General features: G+C 40.9%; 1 protein-coding gene across 2 annotated transcripts; it reads left to right on the top strand.

The window, feature by feature from the left end:
- The first annotated feature begins 470 nt into the window (after window positions 1–470).
- LOC133456813 (poly(rC)-binding protein 2-like) lies at window positions 471–17,896 on the top strand. 2 transcript variants are annotated; one of them, XM_061735408.1, is made up of 13 exons: window positions 471–611; window positions 1,150–1,281; window positions 7,523–7,546; window positions 7,669–7,701; window positions 7,816–7,932; window positions 8,025–8,156; window positions 8,252–8,380; window positions 9,195–9,269; window positions 9,453–9,494; window positions 9,827–9,899; window positions 9,984–10,039; window positions 10,129–10,298; window positions 16,711–17,896. In XM_061735408.1, the coding sequence occupies exons 2-13, from the start codon at window positions 1,213–1,215 to the stop codon at window positions 16,745–16,747; spliced, it is 957 nt and encodes a 318-aa protein (XP_061591392.1). In that variant the 5' UTR covers window positions 471–611; window positions 1,150–1,212; the 3' UTR covers window positions 16,748–17,896. The 2 variants fall into 2 exon arrangements, with proteins under 2 accessions (XP_061591392.1, XP_061591391.1); XM_061735407.1 differs by having other exon boundaries at window positions 9,453–9,512.
- The last annotated feature ends 118 nt before the right edge of the window (window positions 17,897–18,014 follow it).

Raw genomic sequence — 18,014 nt, 5'->3', positions numbered from 1 at the left:
ACAAATATTCTTGTTAAGATTTTGAGTTTTTGCCGTGATCCATTTTACTTATCCTGTGAAGGACAGAGTCATATTGATAAGTTCAGAAAACTGTTTTTTCTTGTTGTGTTTTGATGTATTTGATGTAAGCCCAGTGGATATTTAAAGCTTACAGAAGGCTGCATTTAACTGCTGCTATGTCATTCCTGCAGTATTTCTGCAGGTGTTTTGGTCAGTGCTATTATTTGTAATATATTATATTATTTATAATCAGCACAAATTATCTGTCCCCATATGATAAAATCCACCATCCCCCCTGATTTTCTTTTACAACTCGAGTACTGGTTATTTCTTTGACAAACAAATACCACTAAAGTGATTGAATTGTTGTCGTTTCCACCAGTGGGCGGGGCCTGTGCCCCTGTGGGCGTGTCCGACCCGGAGGGGGCGGTGCGTGTCGGGGTCAGAGTTCAGCGTGCTCCGTCTTTTGTGCAGCAGAAGAAGAGTGGAGTCCGAGCGGCAGCAGCGTCTCTTCCCTCTTCCCCGGATCCTCTCAAAACTCCCCCCGAACCTCTCCCCTCCACCCTCGTTACCCCACCCACCCCCTGAACACTCTTCAAGGGACGGTCCAGGTGAGTAGCGATGCTTGTTTCCCTCTCCAGCCTGTAATAGTGAAGGACGGGAGGGGGGAAGAGGCCGCGGGATCCGGCTATTTCCTGGAGCACACCACGCTAGCGCTAGCTGCATGGAAAATTACCCTGGTCGGCTCAAATCGATGCTGCCGGGACTAACGAGCTAGACTCCCGGGTTTCATAACGACACGTACCGATAGCGCGGAAGGGATGAAGTCACGTCGCCCCCGCCAGGAAATAGCCCAGTCCTCGGGAGGACAGTAGGTCATTGTACCGTGAATGAGTGAATGAGTGAATGAGTGGACCCCCGCCAACCCCGGGACTACTGTACTCAACTGGCTCCATTATTCCCCCAAGTTTGCAAGATAACGTTGTTAAAACGCACTGCGAGCTCGTCTAGAGAGCGATACTGTCTGCGTCGCTTCATTGATCCGCTCTCTCTGGTTTGGTAAACAAGCTTCCCTCTTCCCTCCATGTCCTCACAGTTTCCAGCAGACACTTCACTCTGACGTTGTCGTGTTTTTCCACTGTGTTGCAGACTTTTACCCAGCAAAGCCAAACCTCACTTCGGTGACCGTTCAGTCTGGAGCTGGCAGCAGAAATGGATTCGAGTCTGGTTGAAGGAGGACTTAATGTCACCTTAACCATCAGGCTCCTCATGCACGGGAAGGTGAGTGTGTGTGTGTGGCTTCACGCTGGGCTGGAAATCTGCCTTCATGTCAGCCCAGTTTACCCTGCAGGCAGTGTGTTACAGCCTCAGCTCTGGGGTTAAAGAAATACACATTCAAATAGGAAAGTGTTGCTTTGTGTATGTCTTTTTTAGTGATGCACCATTGCATTTGTGGCCCAAATACCGAATAACATACAATGGTTCTTTGCAGTTTTTCATTTATTTTGCCAATTTTTTCACCATTCCATAAATCAAAAAATCTCAATCCCTTTCCCATACAAGTAGTCTACCTAATTATTTATATTATAGTATCATATCTCCATTTCTCTTATGCACTCTTCAGTGTAGGGCCGGGCGATATGGCCTTTTATTAATATCTCGATATTTTTAGGCCATGTCACGATACACGATATATATCTCGATATTTTGCCTTAGCCTTGAATTAACACTTTGATGCATACAATCACACTAGTATGATGACTCTATGGGCCTGATTTACTAAAGGTTTGCGTGTGTAAAAACGTGTGCAAACTTGACAGCACCCGCAAAGCAATGTGCAAGCTGATCTACTAACAGCGTGCAAAGAGGACTGCGCCTCTCAAATGCGCAAAATTGCACACGCAATCCATTTAGTACTTTTGCCCTGATGAATAATCAATATGGGGCGTACCCGCCAGAAATCGCTAAATACTGGGAGGGGAAGATGCAAATTGGTCCATTTACCATGCGCAATGAGATTTACCAAGCCTGAAAGTTGTTGCGGGGATTGTGATTGCGTCTGTATTTAATACGTTCGAAAGGAAGGTGCTAATCTCCACATGCAAAAGGAGAAATATTTTATTTGAATGTTAAATCGAGTATTATTCAGCAAAAGGTTGCCACAGGAGGCACATTCATTTTTTTATTTGTGATAATAAATAAATCACGTGTTTTTGGAGAAAAAAGTGTTTCTTATTGTGCGCCTGTTCTGCAGTTGTCATACCCCGGTGTTGTGCCGTATTCAGCACCCCTGCTGTGAAAAGCACCCCCTCGTCTGACAAAAATTATATTCTCATTTCGTGTCATGTTCTGTTTAGCGTCCAGTTTTGTGTTAATGATTCATGTTTAAATGCGCTCATGGATTCCACAATAGTCATACTTTCCCAGAATCACAGTCACAAATAACAAAAATCGGGTAAATGGTTATTGATGTCATTAATTAATAGCCTGCTTACTGTGTTGTCTTCCATAATATTTGTAAATATATATAATATAAACTGCTAAGTATGTGTTTGTGTGAGTGTGTATATATAAATATATTGAAGTGTCAGTGTGTTGTTTTTTTTCTTGGTCTACTTATCATTGAATATACGAGGGGGTGCTTTTCACGGCAGGGGTGCTGAATACGGCACAACAATTTGCCTCTTCCACTAATATCTCTAACTCCAACTCGTTAAATTTCATTTTGCGCTTGCGACTATATCCTGCTTTCCATCCAGACTCTCCATGGCGCAAAGTTTGCGCCGCAAACCCTAAAACACGCAACACCTCATTTAAATACTGCTGTTTGCACCTGTTATCAATTGCGCACGCAATCTTAGTTGATCACCCGCAAAACACACAACAACAGCACGTGCAAACTTTTTCAGTGCACATGCAATTTAGTACTCTTTATTTAGGATCTTAGTAAATCGGGCCCTATATGTCTACATTAAAACATTCTTGTTCATACTGCATCAATATATGCTAACTTTAAACTTTCATGCAAAAAGGGGGAAATCACAACTTGGTCAAACGCACGTGACTGACGTATGTAAGCAGGTGCGCTTGTTTTATCTCTCTGAGAAGGAGAAACAAGACGAGAGAGTGAGAAAAGCCTGCAATTTAATGCCCTAAAAGCAAATGCGTGACAATGTATACTCGATTCACGATATAGTCATTTTGTACATCGCACAGAGTAGAAGCTGCGATACATCGAGTATATTCGATATATCGCCGAGCCCTACTTCAGTGCTTTTATTTGTTTTATTGCTTTCATGTTAAATACAGCTTCTTATTATTATTATTATTATTATTATTATTATTATTACCTGCGTGCAATCTGTGCCAAGTCAGGAAAGCGGCCTTCATTGGTCCTCCAATATGTGAGAGTGTTCTCACTCCTGGGGATGGGACTTCTGACAGATGACCATCTAACTGTTGAGCAGCTGCGCTTGTCGTCTGCCGGGCACCTGGGTTATTTTCTCGGAGGATCAGACAGTGAGGATTCGCGCACCGCATCAGTAGTTCGGGCCCTTTTCTCTGCCCTGTGCGTCCCGCGACCGTCTCCAAGCGGCTTTCCCAAATCCAACTCGGCCTGGATCATTTCTCGTGTCCTCTGCTTTTTCTCCACATCCAAGTAATGATCTGACATGCTGACATGTTTTCTGCATTTAACACCGCACGCCCCTCACTCCAGCTGTTCGCTATTTTATTGCGCCATCACACGCCGTTATTAATTGTTCGTTTTTTTCCCCACTTATTCCACCGAACACCGAAAGTGTTTTTTTTGCTATTTTCGGCCGAACAATTTCGGTTACCCAACATTCGGTGCATCACTAGTCTTTTTCAGTTAGGTGGAATAAATACAATTCTAAGGGATATTAGAAGTTTTATGAATTAAAGAATGTGATCCCAGGACAAAACATTTCTGTGCCATGGCTTATTGTGCTGGGTGTTTTAAGCCCCCTCAGCACCTTTTTTTCATAAATATTGGATTTTATGGCACTTGACCTGAAAATCATCTATAGTGGTGCGTAGAAGTCCATCTTTGTCTCTTACACCATGCAGAGTGAAGTACTTTGTCAGGCACGTCAGTTGGGATCCATGGGCTCAGATTCAGTCTTCAGAAAAGCTAATTGGACGTGGCTCTTGGAGAATGAGCCGTGTTTGGGTTGGCTGCAAGCTTTTGAATCAGAAAGAGGCCAGTACCAAATTATGTCATCGTAAGGATGGCGAAGCTCCAAAATGGAAGAAAGATGTGTGTTAAAATGTAAACCAACAACCGAAAGATACACAAAAACACTGGATAAATCAAAACAATATAACAAAAAAAACACACAAATTAACCACAAGAAAATCTGCTGTAAGAAGACATGAGCTGAATGAAGATGCTAAGATCTTTTATTTGAGAAAATGTATTTAATTGGAGGGGGTTGAACACAAAAGATGATTACTTGATTTATTAAGTTTTTCATTTCGGAGGACCCTACCAATGCACCTTATCCACGACTGTTACCATACAGTGCTTGTTGCTGGAGCGCTTAAACATCTGTTTTAACGATTTAAGAATAACAAATCTCTTGTTGCTGAATCTTGAATTGACCATTAGGTGGGTGTAAGATCAGCATGCAGACTTTCTTTGCGTTTTCTACCTAATCATGAGCAGCATGGTTGCAGCAAAACACTGTAGCCTGTTCAACATATGTCGCGTTTCCATTGCACCTTTTCACACAAGAAAATCAAAACTGAAATTTCCAATAAATGTACCTCTGCAGGGGTTGGTGTTTTCAATTCTTTTTAATGAGCGGAACTGCTTGTTCTCTCTCTATCTCATCCTGCGAGACTTGTCTTCAGAAGAATCAAAAAGATTTTGAATAAGATGGACGAAATCATATTTAGTCTTTGATAAATTATTGTGATTACTGTTACCTGTTGGCTTCCTGTCAGTTACAGGATTAATTTCAAAGTTATCGTTTTAACGTGAGAGCTCTTCCCCGTCAGGCACAGGTTGATGTGTCTAACCTGCTCTCAAGTCTGGTTTTGCCTCAGACCAGACTCAAAACAAAGGGAGACAGAGCCTTTCGTGTCGCTCCCAGGCTGTGGAGCGCTCTTCCACAGGACCTGAGAGACTCGGCTACTGTGGATATTTAAAAAAAAAAAAAAACAACTTAAATCACACCTGTATAGGCAGGATTGTAGTAAAGATTTGTAAATTAATTATTTTTGACTGTTCTTGTCTGTTTTCATCTCTGTATTTTTTTGTTTCCATTTTTATTTGTGAACTGATTTTTCTTATTTTTTTTTTTATTGGTCTTTTACTTGCCAAGTGTGTCTTTAACCTTGTGAAGAACTTTGAGCCTTTCTCTGTGGACGGCACTATACAAATAAAAGTTCACTTAAATTGTTGCAAAAATAGTCCAAGGATTAAGGCAGCAGATGATAATTCGTATGATTATTCAGAGGCAAAGCCTTACGTAATGCATAATGATTAAGTGGTATTATAGCATATCTATATTGTATTAATGAGGCCAAAAACAGCAGGAAACTAGATTTTGATGACTTTAGATTGACTGACTATGTGCCGCACAACACAGTACTGCCAGAGAAGTGCAAATGCACAAAAAACCACCATGTGAAAGTGTAAAAAGGGTTTTGCAATATTTAATATTTGTTTCCGAATTAGACATTTCCATTACAGGTTTGTCTTTGAGATATTTAGGTTTGGCACAAATCTAGAGGTGATGGAAATGTGACTATAACTGAAGAGCAACGATAATACCCCGTCAGGATTACTCTCTTCATCTCTAGTTTAGAAAAAAACATTAGAATATTTCTCTGAGTCAGCTATAGCTGATTGCTACATCTGTTGGGTAGGAACAGCCTGCACAACATATCACGACTGATAAATGCGTCTTAATAACTTATTGGTATGAAAATGTTGTGAACGCACAACCGTGTATTTTGAAAATGATATTTTCCTCCGTTTGGCTGCTACTCAAGCCTCACAACCCCAGCATCTTTGGGCTGATTCCAAGCTGGGAAGTGGAAAATATTTTACACACTTCTATAAATGCTCTCTTATCAGGATGCGTGAAATAGTTTTGGCATATCCACAACACGGTAACTATTAATGCTAAATTGTTTAAGATGTCATAGTTTTGACTTTCAAATCTGCTTATGTTGTGATTTTGTTATTGGCAGGACTGAGCAGTTTTTGTTTTACTTTCACTCCATCACAAAGCAGCTCATTGAACACCTCGACTTTTGTCTTTTCCACAGTGGGGATAAACAAATTCATCAACAGCTATAACACATAGACTGCATTAAATAATGCACAAAGCACTAGGTCATGTGACCCATTGGTTTTGAAGCCCATTTTTATTCGTACGGGGTCCAGCGATGTTGGTTGAGAAGCTGATGGGAACTTGCCCATCATATGTTAATCAGAGTTAGCTTTGCTCCCAGCTGCCTGGTGAAGTATCTGCAGGTTCTGCCTCGGTTAAGAGCAGCCGGCACCTCCGATTGTTTTACAGATTTCTTAAACTGCCCCCAAAACGAAACATGCGACGGCAAGTAAGTATTTGTTCTCAGCAGAGTGCTTGCAGAACCATATCAACACCTCTAATGATCCGGCTCAAAACCCGTCCCTGTGTTTACTTTGTAGAGAATCCTGACTGTTAAAGAATAGGATTTCAGACGCGGCGGCCTGATAACAGATTCATTTATTGTAACACAAACATATGAAAACAGATGATCATTCTATAAAGCATAAGGATGTTTTTGACACTTGCACAAAGCATTAATACTAACCTTACAAACAATTTGTTAATTGAACTTAAATACAGTCTTTACAGTTGCCTTCAATGTGCAAGACGGTGGACAACAAGCTCCTCTGTACCCCTGACTTGGGAACCAGCTATTTCTTCCCTGCTAATGTCTTCTCAGCTTCAGGGAAGGTGCTTTGCAGAACTGTAGCTCCTCTCAACATCCTGTTGAAGCAGGTAGGAGGAAAGCTGTAAAAGCGCTCCAGCTCTGGCCACCAATTTATTTGCAGAGACGGGAGCGCAAGTATGCAATCTGTCCCTTTTTTCTATGGGAGGGAAGGAACACGTGGGCCCGACAGAAGAGCAGCGAGAATTCAGGACTCCTACATGAACAGTCAGACATTTCTCTGACTTTAGGAGACTCTGGTCTAATGTGAGACTCCACTGTTGCTTCTGTTGGAGAGAAAAACTTGACTCATCTCTTCAGTCCATTTTCTGCAACCCCCCCCCCCCACACCTTTTCTAAGCTAGTGTTGGTATGTGAGTGCAGTACCTACTTATTTAGTTTCAGAAATGCTTTGCAAGTATATAAAATATACAATTATGGGCTTTTTAAGGCAAAATAAATTTTTGGGCTTCTGTGGTCATTGAAAATGAGAACTTTGCAAGTTTTACTTGTTTCATACAGTAACAATCCATTGTTTTGTGTTAATATGTATTTTTGTCATCTTCTGTAGGAGGTTGGGAGCATCATTGGAAAGGTGAGTGATCGCTGTCTATCTAATCTGTCTGTTACTTTATTTTTGGGTAGAATGATTCTGCTTGATGCCCTTTTGTGTCTTTTTTTTTTTCTAAATATTGCATATTTGTGCTTTTGTTGCAGAAAGGGGAGTCTGTGAAGAAGATGAGAGAGGAGGTTAGTTCAGTTTTTCAACATACAAGCAAACCAGACCAAACATGTTCATAACTAGTTTACTCATACATCAGCAAGAGATTTAATTGTCCTGCTTTCCTTCAACCGTCTCTGCAGAGTGGTGCTCGAATCAACATCTCGGAGGGAAACTGTCCGGAGAGGATCATAACCCTTGCCGGACCAACAACCTCCATTTTTAAAGCCTTTTCCATGATCATTGAAAAACTGGAGGAGGTTAGAGAGGCACACCGTACCCTCATCAGACAAGCTGTAATAACAGATGTGACACTCTCTCAAATCCTGTTGATGTGCACCTTTGTCTGCAGGACATCAGCACGTCAATGACTAACAGTACGGCCACCAGCAAACCGCCAGTCACCATGCGCCTCGTCGTGCCTGCCAGCCAGTGTGGCTCTCTCATAGGCAAGGGTGGCTGCAAGATCAAAGAAATCCGCGAGGTTCGTTATCATGTGTCTTATCTTCCTGGAAAATGTTCAATCTGCCCCTTATCTCAGGTGCGTCATAACTGGTTTGTGGCGGTATGTGTCCACAGTCAGCAGGAGCTCAGGTACAAGTAGCAGGGGACATGCTGCCCAACTCAACAGAGCGTGCCATCACCGTTGCAGGGACCCCCCAGTCCATTATCGAGTGTGTCAAGCAGATCTGCATTGTCATGCTTGAGGTACGCTGTTTGACGTGATGCTTCTCTTTAGGCCTGTGTTGACAAAAAATCGATTTTCTGATTCTAAATCGATTCTCATATTAATTCCTAAAAATCGATTTGTATGTCTAAAGATCGATTTCTTTTTATTATATTTTTTATTATTTTATTTTTTTTTTTTCTCCTAATTATTACATTTTTGCCTGGTAAACTTTAATCCCAGTAGTCCCAGTAGTTTTGAAAACTCCTGAACTAAATTAACTTTTCTTTAGAGAAAATGCTGGACATTTCAGCTTAAATTTCTAAATGTTATATTAGTTCAATGAAGTTCATATTATCTATATTTACTATAGCTTGTTTGGTTTCTCTGTTATCGGACACGGTTTGTCATGAAATACCTGAAAAATGCCGGTGCTTCATGGCAAGCTGTGTGTCTGGTGACAGAATAAATCAGACAAGCTAAAATAATTAGTTTACTGCTTGAGCTGTTGCAATTTCTTTCTTTTTTTGCACTTTAAATGGATATTGAAATGCCTATTTGAGTTATTTATTTCTTAGTTATTTCACAATAATAATTGTGTAATTATTATTTCAATAGTTATTTTACAGTCATATAATCCAGGCAACACTAACCCAAATCAATATCGGATCGGATCGAATCAAATGGTGATAATCGATTCTGAATCTTAAGAATCGGAATCGAATCGATTCTTGACATTTGAATCGATACCCAGCTCTACTTCTCTTAATGTGTTTGTTATTTGCTGCGACTGCTGCTGATTGTGATGATGGTTGTTTCTTCAGTAGGTAAATGTGAATGTTTCTACTTTCTCAGTCTCCACCTAAAGGAGTGACCATCCCTTACAGACCCAAACCCTCAGGCTCTCCCGTCATCTTTGCAGGTGGTCAGGTAAACAAAAGACTTCTTTTTTTCAGTCATACATATAACCACGCCCTACCAGCTGGCGTGCTGCGTGTAGCATGTCCGGCTTTGTTTTATGTGGCTCAGGTATGTAGTGTAGGAGACCGTGGGATGTTGGCTCCCGCCGTGTCCCGCTGCCACTCCCTCATTACTGCTGTTGTCTTGTTGCAGGCCTACGCTGTCCAAGGGCAGCATGCCATTCCACAGCCTGATGTAAGTGAAGGGCCCTCTGTAAGTGATCTAATATATTTGCAACTTCGGTCCTGAGAAGCCATGCCACCCTCTTATTTCATCCCTTTATTTTTCTTCTTTTTTTCCCCACACCCAACCACACTTTCTCAATACACACATCCATTTAACTGTTCCTGAGATTGTAGACTAAAACATAAGGCTTAATCATGGACCCATGTTACATTTCATGATTTCTGCTCATTATCACTTACAAAAGGGGAATAAAAGCATTTAATTCTAGCAGGAGGGTTTCAGTTATTCCTAACGTATTTCTGTCGTTGTTCTCCATGTCCTTCCCTCCATTGTTCCAACAGCTCACCAAACTTCACCAGCTGGCCATGCAGCAGAGCCCCTTTCCTATTGCACACAGCAACCAGGGCTTCCAGGGTGAGTGGACGCCTCTGAAACATGCAGTGTTATTGTCTTTTTACTTGTAATATCCACTCAGGGGTTTTTTATTTATTCCTCCAGCTGGGATGGATGCCTCTGCACAAACTGGCTCTCATGAGCTGACCATTCCAAATGATGTAAGTGTTTTTTTAGGTATTCTTTCTAATGACTGATTCCTTTGTGTAGAATTGAATGTGTGAATGGGATTTTTCATCTTCTTCCTCAGCTCATTGGTTGCATCATCGGTCGTCAGGGTGCAAAGATCAATGAGATCCGTCAGATGTCAGGGGCTCAGATCAAAATTGCCAACCCGGTGGAAGGCTCGACTGACAGACAGGTCACCATCACTGGCTCCCACGCCAGCATCAGCCTGGCTGAGTACCTGATTAATGCCCGGTAAGAACGGAGCTGCAGACTGCTGCAGCACATCCATCAAAGTGCGGCGAGCAGGCTGGAGCAGTGTCTTAAATCCGTTTGCTGGTTCACATGTTCAGTTTCTAGAATGCATTTCTGAGTTTATGGAGGTTTGGTTTACTTGTAAGTTTGTCTAATCAGTTGGTGGCAGTGAAGTAATTTTTTTTTTAAAGATGGCCATCTGTCATCACTTGAGACAGTTCTAAATCCTGATTTATTGGGAGCCAGAAATAAAATGCAGAATCATGGTGATAATCTGACCAGACCTCCAGTAGCATCTTTCCTGCTCATAACATTTAAAACCTAATTCCCTTAAGTAGTTTTTAATAAACTTAGTCTTTTTAATTAGATATTTTTTGCATCATTACTTTAAACATGTACACCCAGTATGACACGTATGAACTATGTGTATTCGATGTTTGAAACTGCTCTTGCAGCTCTCCACCACCGCGTTGAGGTAGTAGATTTAAATCAGAATCCACGCTTCAGGCAACAGCACCTGAGGAAGATGAATGTGAGGTTCATGGGCCTGATGGAGCCTTGAATATTTGTCTTTTTTTTTGGTTGAGACACCTTTTAAGCAGATGGATTTGGAATAATCCAGTTCACTCACAGCATCCCATCAGTGTTTTTTTTACAGACACGTCGATTACAGACTTATGTAAAAAGTGAGTTCACGAGATGAAAAGGTGCAGAAAGCCGACATGAGACGCTGGCATACTGGTGTTCTCTAACACTTACTTCATGACGTGTGTGAAACGTGACTGAAGGCGTCACATGTTAATTGCACACCCTAAAGGAGGAGATGATGCTTTCAGCTTTCTTCATATGTTTAAGAATTCATGGTCCCAATTAACAGGCTGAGCTCCGTGTGTGTAAGCGTGGATGAAAGAGACGTGGATGAAAAGCGTTGACTGGGAATGTTTGAACTATGTAACTAGACGGATTCACCTGCATGTACAGCATCGGTACAGTAATAACAACACTGCGACTCCTCCAGATGGAAGTGGCTGCGTCTCTCTCTTTTTTTTTTTTTTTTTGATTTGTGAGCGAATTTTAACCACGGGCGCGGCTCCTGTGATTACGACTACGGGCGGTAACAGGAACGGTTCAAAATATTTGTCAATTTATGCCAATTTAATCAGCTTTCGTGATGTGATATACTGAATAATTGTGGCCGATTCTTTGCCTCTCGCGGCAGGTGACATCATCCTCTCCTGTTCAGTCTAAACTCAACTCTTCTGATTATTTCTATATCTCCCAAATTCTGCATTTTCAAACTATTTAAAGTGAATAATAATAATAATAATAATAATGCATGGTGCAGGCAAGTTTCCCTATGAAGGCAAGTTCTGATCTGTTATAGAATTTGGGGGGGTGTCCCTTACATACACAAGTGGGTTCTCCCTTTTTCACACATTTTTGTCTACCCCAGGAGGTGGAAAAAAGAGGGGATTAGATTTGAGGCCTTTCCAGACATACTCTTGCATACTGGCACCGAAACCGGCAAAAGGGGGAAATGTTCGGCAAACCAAAACGCCACAGGAGTGGTTTTTACCTGCAGGGTTTAGAGACATTCAGTTGAGTCGTACACAGTGTAGAAGGCAGGATTTGCAACGTATGCAAATTATAGACAAAATAGTCAGGGGGCAAACCCTAAGATTGATAACTATGCTCACGCTTCTGGGTAAAGTTTGACAACCTTATTTTTTTGTTAGAAGGAACCCCTAGGAGGAATAATAGGGGTGTTATCTTGGATTTTTTTTGCTGGTGACCACTGGAGGCGCTGTAACATTCAAATACTCAATTCATGCATATGGTCACAATAATGGTCAAAATGTACATTTTATATGCAAAATCTTCAATGTTCAAGATTTTATATTGAGGGAAATGGATAAAACATCAATTGAAAAACATTTTTTTAATTGTATTGCTATATTTTGTCCAATATTGGTTAAAAATACTTTTTTTATATAGGCGTTTTTAACACACACATAAGCATCTTTTTTTTTTGCATTCTAAATAGTAATGGGATGTTATGCTAATTTAAGCAGCTAGGTAGTTAGGCAAGCTAGCAAGGCCAACCTTCACCTTCTGGGGACAATACATGGAGCTCGTGTCTATTCTCCTGGTATTCACACGGGCACTTAGGTGTGGAGATTGGAAGCTATACATGTCAGCATTCAAGAGCATGATGCCCTGGTTCGCTGCTTATGATCACGCTCATTACACAAGATGGGGTACTGTATTCATTGCAGACATGGAACATCTGGCACACACAGCACCAGAGGTCTACCAGGGATTTTTTAGATGGTGATTTTGTTGCCAAAGAAACAAAGCATAGCTTCAACGGGGTTGCCTTTTGACCTTCGCCTTGAACACATCAAGAAAACTGGAAAAGTTGCTGGAGGACTGGTGGACATCACAAGAAATGAGAGTGCGAGAAATCGCTGGTCCATCACCTACAATGAACGTGCTTCCCTGGCAGAGGATACAAGATCAGTCTTTGGGCTGACACATGAGGATGAGGATGGTGAAGATACCCATAAAGACTTTCTTCCATCAAGAGTCAAACGGGATCATGATGATGTCAACAAACTTGTTGACCAGTTTGAGAGATACCATGTCTTTCAACAGCACAATATGTATGATCTTGTGGCACTGACAACTGGTGATGTTGCTTCACAAGATATAAAGGAGGATCTTTTAAATGTTGCAGAGTCTGGCAAACAAATAGTCACTCAACTGGTAAAAGAACGACTGGAAACCAATAACACTGACTTTCATGATAGCCTAAAAAAGAGAAAAACAAAAACATTTGCCACCCTCTACAGTGTGGATGCCAAGAAGGAGAAACTCAGAGCCAAATGTGTGAAGCCAGACAGGGATATTTTCCGACGCATCATTGTATCAATGGAGAGTGGTAGAGAGGAGAACATGGATGAGCTGCTACAGAAGGAACTGTGTGCCGTGCCTCTGTCCATCGCCACCACAGATGCTCAGACCAACCAACAAAGCTGACCGCTCCACCATGTTACAAGTTGGTGCAAAGGAGACAGAGCTCAGGCCATCCAGTCTGAAGACATGCACCATTATTGATGGAATGGCCTTGGTGAGAGCAATGGGGAAACCTCAAAATGCTGCAACTTTTGGCAATTATGCTGATGAGTTCACAAAGAGAGAAACAAGTAATCTACATGAGAACACCACCAGAGTGGATGTAGTCTTTAACCAGTACCAAGACCACTCAATAAAGAGTGGAACAAGAGCAAAACGTAGCACTAACCCTCACAAGGTTCGGACTATTGTGAGTATTAGGGATGTAAAGCTACCAGCGAACTGGAATAACTTCATTGAAATGGATGAAAACAAAGCCAACCTGACAGAGTTCCTATCAAATGAGCTTGAGAAGCATGTGCACAATTATGGACAAAAAATTGTCATCAGTGGAGGATTTAAAGATCCTGAAATAGTGGCATCAGCAGCTGGGATTGATGTTTCTCACCTACAGGCTGCACATGAAGAAGCTGATACGAGGATACTTTTACATGCAGCTGATGCAACAACCAATGGGTATCAGAGACTGATTGTCCATTGCAGAGACACAGATGTACTGGTGTTACTCCTTGTGTTTGCACTTCGACTCAGCCAAGAAATATGGATGAAGGCCGGCACAGCAAAGAAACCACGCTTCATCAAAGTTCATGAAATCAACTTGCCCAAAGAGATCCTCAGTGGTCTGTTAGCATTTCATGCTATAACTGGATGTGACACCACCAGCCAGTTCACCGGCATAAGTAAAAAGACTGCATGGAGAGTGTTTCAGCAGGATCCTGACCTTCTCCACAACTTTGGTGAGGATGAACTACCAAATCCAGCTACTCTCTTTGGCAGAACAGTTTGTGTGCAAATTGTATGACCCCAAATCAACCAGCAACTCAATCCACAAAGTTCGCTGTACCATGTTTCGCAAACAGAAAGCAAATATTGATACTCTACCACCAACAAGGGATGCCTTGACTCTACCCATGATGAGAGCCCACTATCAAGCTAGGGTTTGGAAGCAGTCACTAATGACCCATCCACAGTTCCCCTCTCCAATCAACTGTGGTTGGCACATGGTGGAAGGTACGCTGGTCCCGCAGCTGTTACCCAAGGAGCATGAACAGGCCAGATTTGTGGAGCTGACCATCTTTGGCTGCAAGGAAACAGGAAATCAGTGCAGTACCAGACAATGCTCCTGCCGCAGAGGAGGCATGTTATGCAGTGGAGCATGTGGATGTGCCCGTGCAGGTCGGTGCAAGAACTGCTTTGACCAGGAGGAAATGGCGAACAACAGTAGATGCATTAGTGGAATTTCTTTCTATGCCTCTTGCTCTTTTTCTCTTCACTCTGTGCTCCTATATTTATCTCTTTTCATCTCTCTCTGACGACATTTTACTTTTTCCTTGATTTCCCCACTGCAGGCTTGTCTCATTAACCAGCCAGTTGACATGCTCCCCCCTCTCAAACAAGGACACCCGCTATTGGACCCACTGTTAAGATGTTTTCTGTTGAATACATCAAGTGTGAATACATCAAGTGTGAATAAACACATTTTCTATGAAATTCTGTGTAAAAAAAAAGTCTATAAAAAAGTTATATTTTGTATCCAATATTGGCTAAAATATTACAATATAATTCATAAAGGCTTTTTTAGTATTGTTGTATCTTATTTCCTTTGATATACGTTTTAATCTTGACAATTATGCATACAAATTGTACAGGTTGAGAACTTGAATATTCTAGCGCCTCTAATGGTCACCAGCAAAAAATTCAAGATGACAACACCCCTAAAATTCCTTCTATAGATTTGTTCTAACAAAAAAAAATAGTTTGTCAAACTTTACCCAGACATGTGAGCAAAAGTCTTAACGGAGGCTCTTTTCTAAAGTTGCCCCTTGACTAAGATGCAAAAGAACGCCGTGAGATGCAGGTAGAGGGGAAACAAAGAGGATAAGCTATAGCACTTGTACTTTAAGCTGTGTACAGCGATCAACAGAGGCTGAGACGCTGACCGTGAGCTCTGTGTGGGAATGTTTGACATGGGGGGCCGCCCCTGACTGAATCGGGGCCCTAAGTGAAATGTTGTTTGGAGGCCCCAACGCGCTCACGCCTCTCCTCATCCCGAAGGTTATCATCGGTACAAAATGACCGTATAACATCAAGCCTTTTAACTTGACAGCCTTTATCAATAATAACACGTTGGTATGTATAGATAAAGTAGTTTGGCTGTATAAGTAGAATAAAATCAACATAAAATAAATATTGAATAAAAAAATTCTACTTTAAATAAATATAACCCCCACCACCTCAATCCCCCACAAAAAACTGAAAGCAGGTCTGAAATCAGAACTAAACACGCACGTGTGCCTTTTACGAATGCACATTTATCTCCTTAAAAATAGTCAAACTTCTTAACAGTATAAATTTATATAAAACTATAGCCAATTTATTATATATTGGCTGAAGTTTATGGTTTATATACGACCAACTGGTCATGTTACCACTCCTTTTCAACAGAGGTGAAAGCATATGGTGTTAAGTGTCTGTGGAGATTCATTCATATGGTGTTAACAAGATGTTCAATAAATGTTCATCAGGAAAAAAACAATCCTCCAGTCTAGACACAGACTGGAGACAGAGATTCCTATCTAATAAGTGGCAGCTCAGGTGTTTGTGCCAAAGTTTTATTCAACAACTTATCCACCTTTTAAGTGAAGCACGGGTTTCCTCGTGTTTTGCCTTGTTTCTTTTCTTGCTTGCTCCTGATTCGTGATGTCTTTTGGACATGTTGAAATCTCTACTGCTGTAGCTGCATGAGCCTGTCTGCCCTCTGATGGTCAGATGTCGAGTGCCATAAATCACTGTGCGGTCAGATTAGAAGTCTCTTTTTCTCGATGCATGTCTGGGTTACCGTGAAAATGCGTTCCCTCGTGCAAAATGTGGCCCCCGTTGGCAGATGAGGCCCTTCGCACAGCGCAGGTTCTGCGTTTAGGGAGGGGCAGCCCTCTGTATATGTTTTTGTTGAATTAAAAACTCAAGATGGCTACTAGCCGTGTTAGGCCTTTGTACTCCAAACCCTGCTTGGTTTTTGTGTTTCCAACTTTAAGCTTCAGTTGAATCTGCTGATGTTTAGCCAGGCGAGTAATCGAGGGTCTTTTTCAAGGAAACTATCCGACTTCACACTGAAAGGGACTTCATTTTTATTTTATTTTTTCATCACTTCACCCTCAAAGTGATTACTGCATTTCAGATGCAGAAATATTAGAAGTGGTATATCTGCAGATGAATATTTGTATTTACTGTTTTTAACTAAAACATCTGATCACTTTATTTCCTGTCGTCTGCTCAGGCTGTCTTCTGAAGCTACTGGACTCGCAGCCAACTGACATGGAGCATCTTCATCAGCACCTAATATAACCCCCACCCCTACTTTTTACCGAGAGGTCCCTTAATGCAAAAACCAAGTACTATAAACTCACTGTTTTTCCCCTGCTTTGGTTAGACACCTACTCAGTTGTAATTACAGCATCAACATGATATTGGTATTTTATTTATTTATTATGTTTTTAAATTCCCTTTGCATATAGTTTTGAAAGACTTTTGTCGGTTGTATTTTTTTTTTCTTATTATTTTGCTGTATATCTGTATGATCCTCTTGATATAATGTAGGTAAAACGTTTTGGAAAAATCTGGAAAGGCATAAATGTTTTCTTATGTCAGATTTTTCTTAGAAAATGTAAAAATGAAGAAAAAAAACTCAATATTATAGATGGACTGTTCTTTCCCTTCTTTTTAAATATCTATTTATTTTTATTTAATACACAGTTCCTTGTACAATTAGAATTAATTGATATTTGCCTTTTACTATTTGAAGCTGTACTTCCTGAAAGAGGCATTGTGGTTAACAAGTTTTAGTGGGTGTGGAGATATATGCAGGGAAAAACTTTGAATTCAGAAGGTAACTTGTGTCTTGTTTAGTGCGGGTTCAAAGGAAGATTTTTAAGCTAAATCATGTCTCACCTCTAACTTGCTGGGTAATTATTTTGTCATTCCTGTGTTTTCCATCTGTTTCATCGTCGATCAGGACTTTTGAGCATTGTGTATTGGATTCTGATGGGTGGGCGGGCTTTGGTCACCGGTGGGGGCCTGAATGAGGAGAAAATATTTTCTTTTCTCAGAAATTACTAAGAACATAGTGATGATAACATTGAAATGTTTGTTTTAAATAGAGAAAATATTTTTTTTAACTGCAGGGCTGGGGAATGCTGCAAGGGGCAAAATTACAAGACATATTTGTCCTTATAAGTATATTATGCTGAGGTATTAAATTATGATTAACTAGAAGGAGAAAATAGAGAATTAACACTAGTTTCCTGCTACCTTTTTCCTTTTTGCCTGGGTCAGATTTTATTTTTCTTATTCTTTGCAGGATGAAGAGATGTTTTTGTGCACGTTTTCAAACTATTGTAGATCTGGGTGCAACTAAATTGTTGAAGAAATGAAATGCAGAAATAAAAAATGTGAAATGCTTAAAAAAAAAAATCTTTGTCCATGTATTTATTTCTGTATAAAAGCCGGTTATGACCCTCTAATATTAGCCACGATGGCACAAAGTTGTGAATGCGTAGATCTTTAGATCAAGAAATGACACAG

This window comes from Cololabis saira, chromosome 12 (assembly GCF_033807715.1).
Source record: "Cololabis saira isolate AMF1-May2022 chromosome 12, fColSai1.1, whole genome shotgun sequence".
NCBI classification, from domain to species: Eukaryota; Metazoa; Chordata; class Actinopteri; order Beloniformes; family Belonidae; genus Cololabis; species Cololabis saira.
Note: the sequence above shows the minus strand (reverse complement) of the source record. Positions and strands in the feature narration are given on the sequence as shown.

Bases quoted from the DNA above. Each gene is read 5' to 3' on its own strand.
- LOC133456813 (XM_061735407.1), top strand. From the start codon at position 1,213: ATGGATTCGAGTCTGGTTGAAGGAGGACTTAATGTCACCTTAACCATC. The intron at 7,933-8,024 runs GTTAGAGAGGCA...CTTTGTCTGCAG, and splicing joins TCATTGAAAAACTGGAGGAG to GACATCAGCACGTCAATGAC. The intron at 9,900-9,983 runs GTGAGTGGACGC...TTATTCCTCCAG, and splicing joins CAGCAACCAGGGCTTCCAGG to CTGGGATGGATGCCTCTGCA.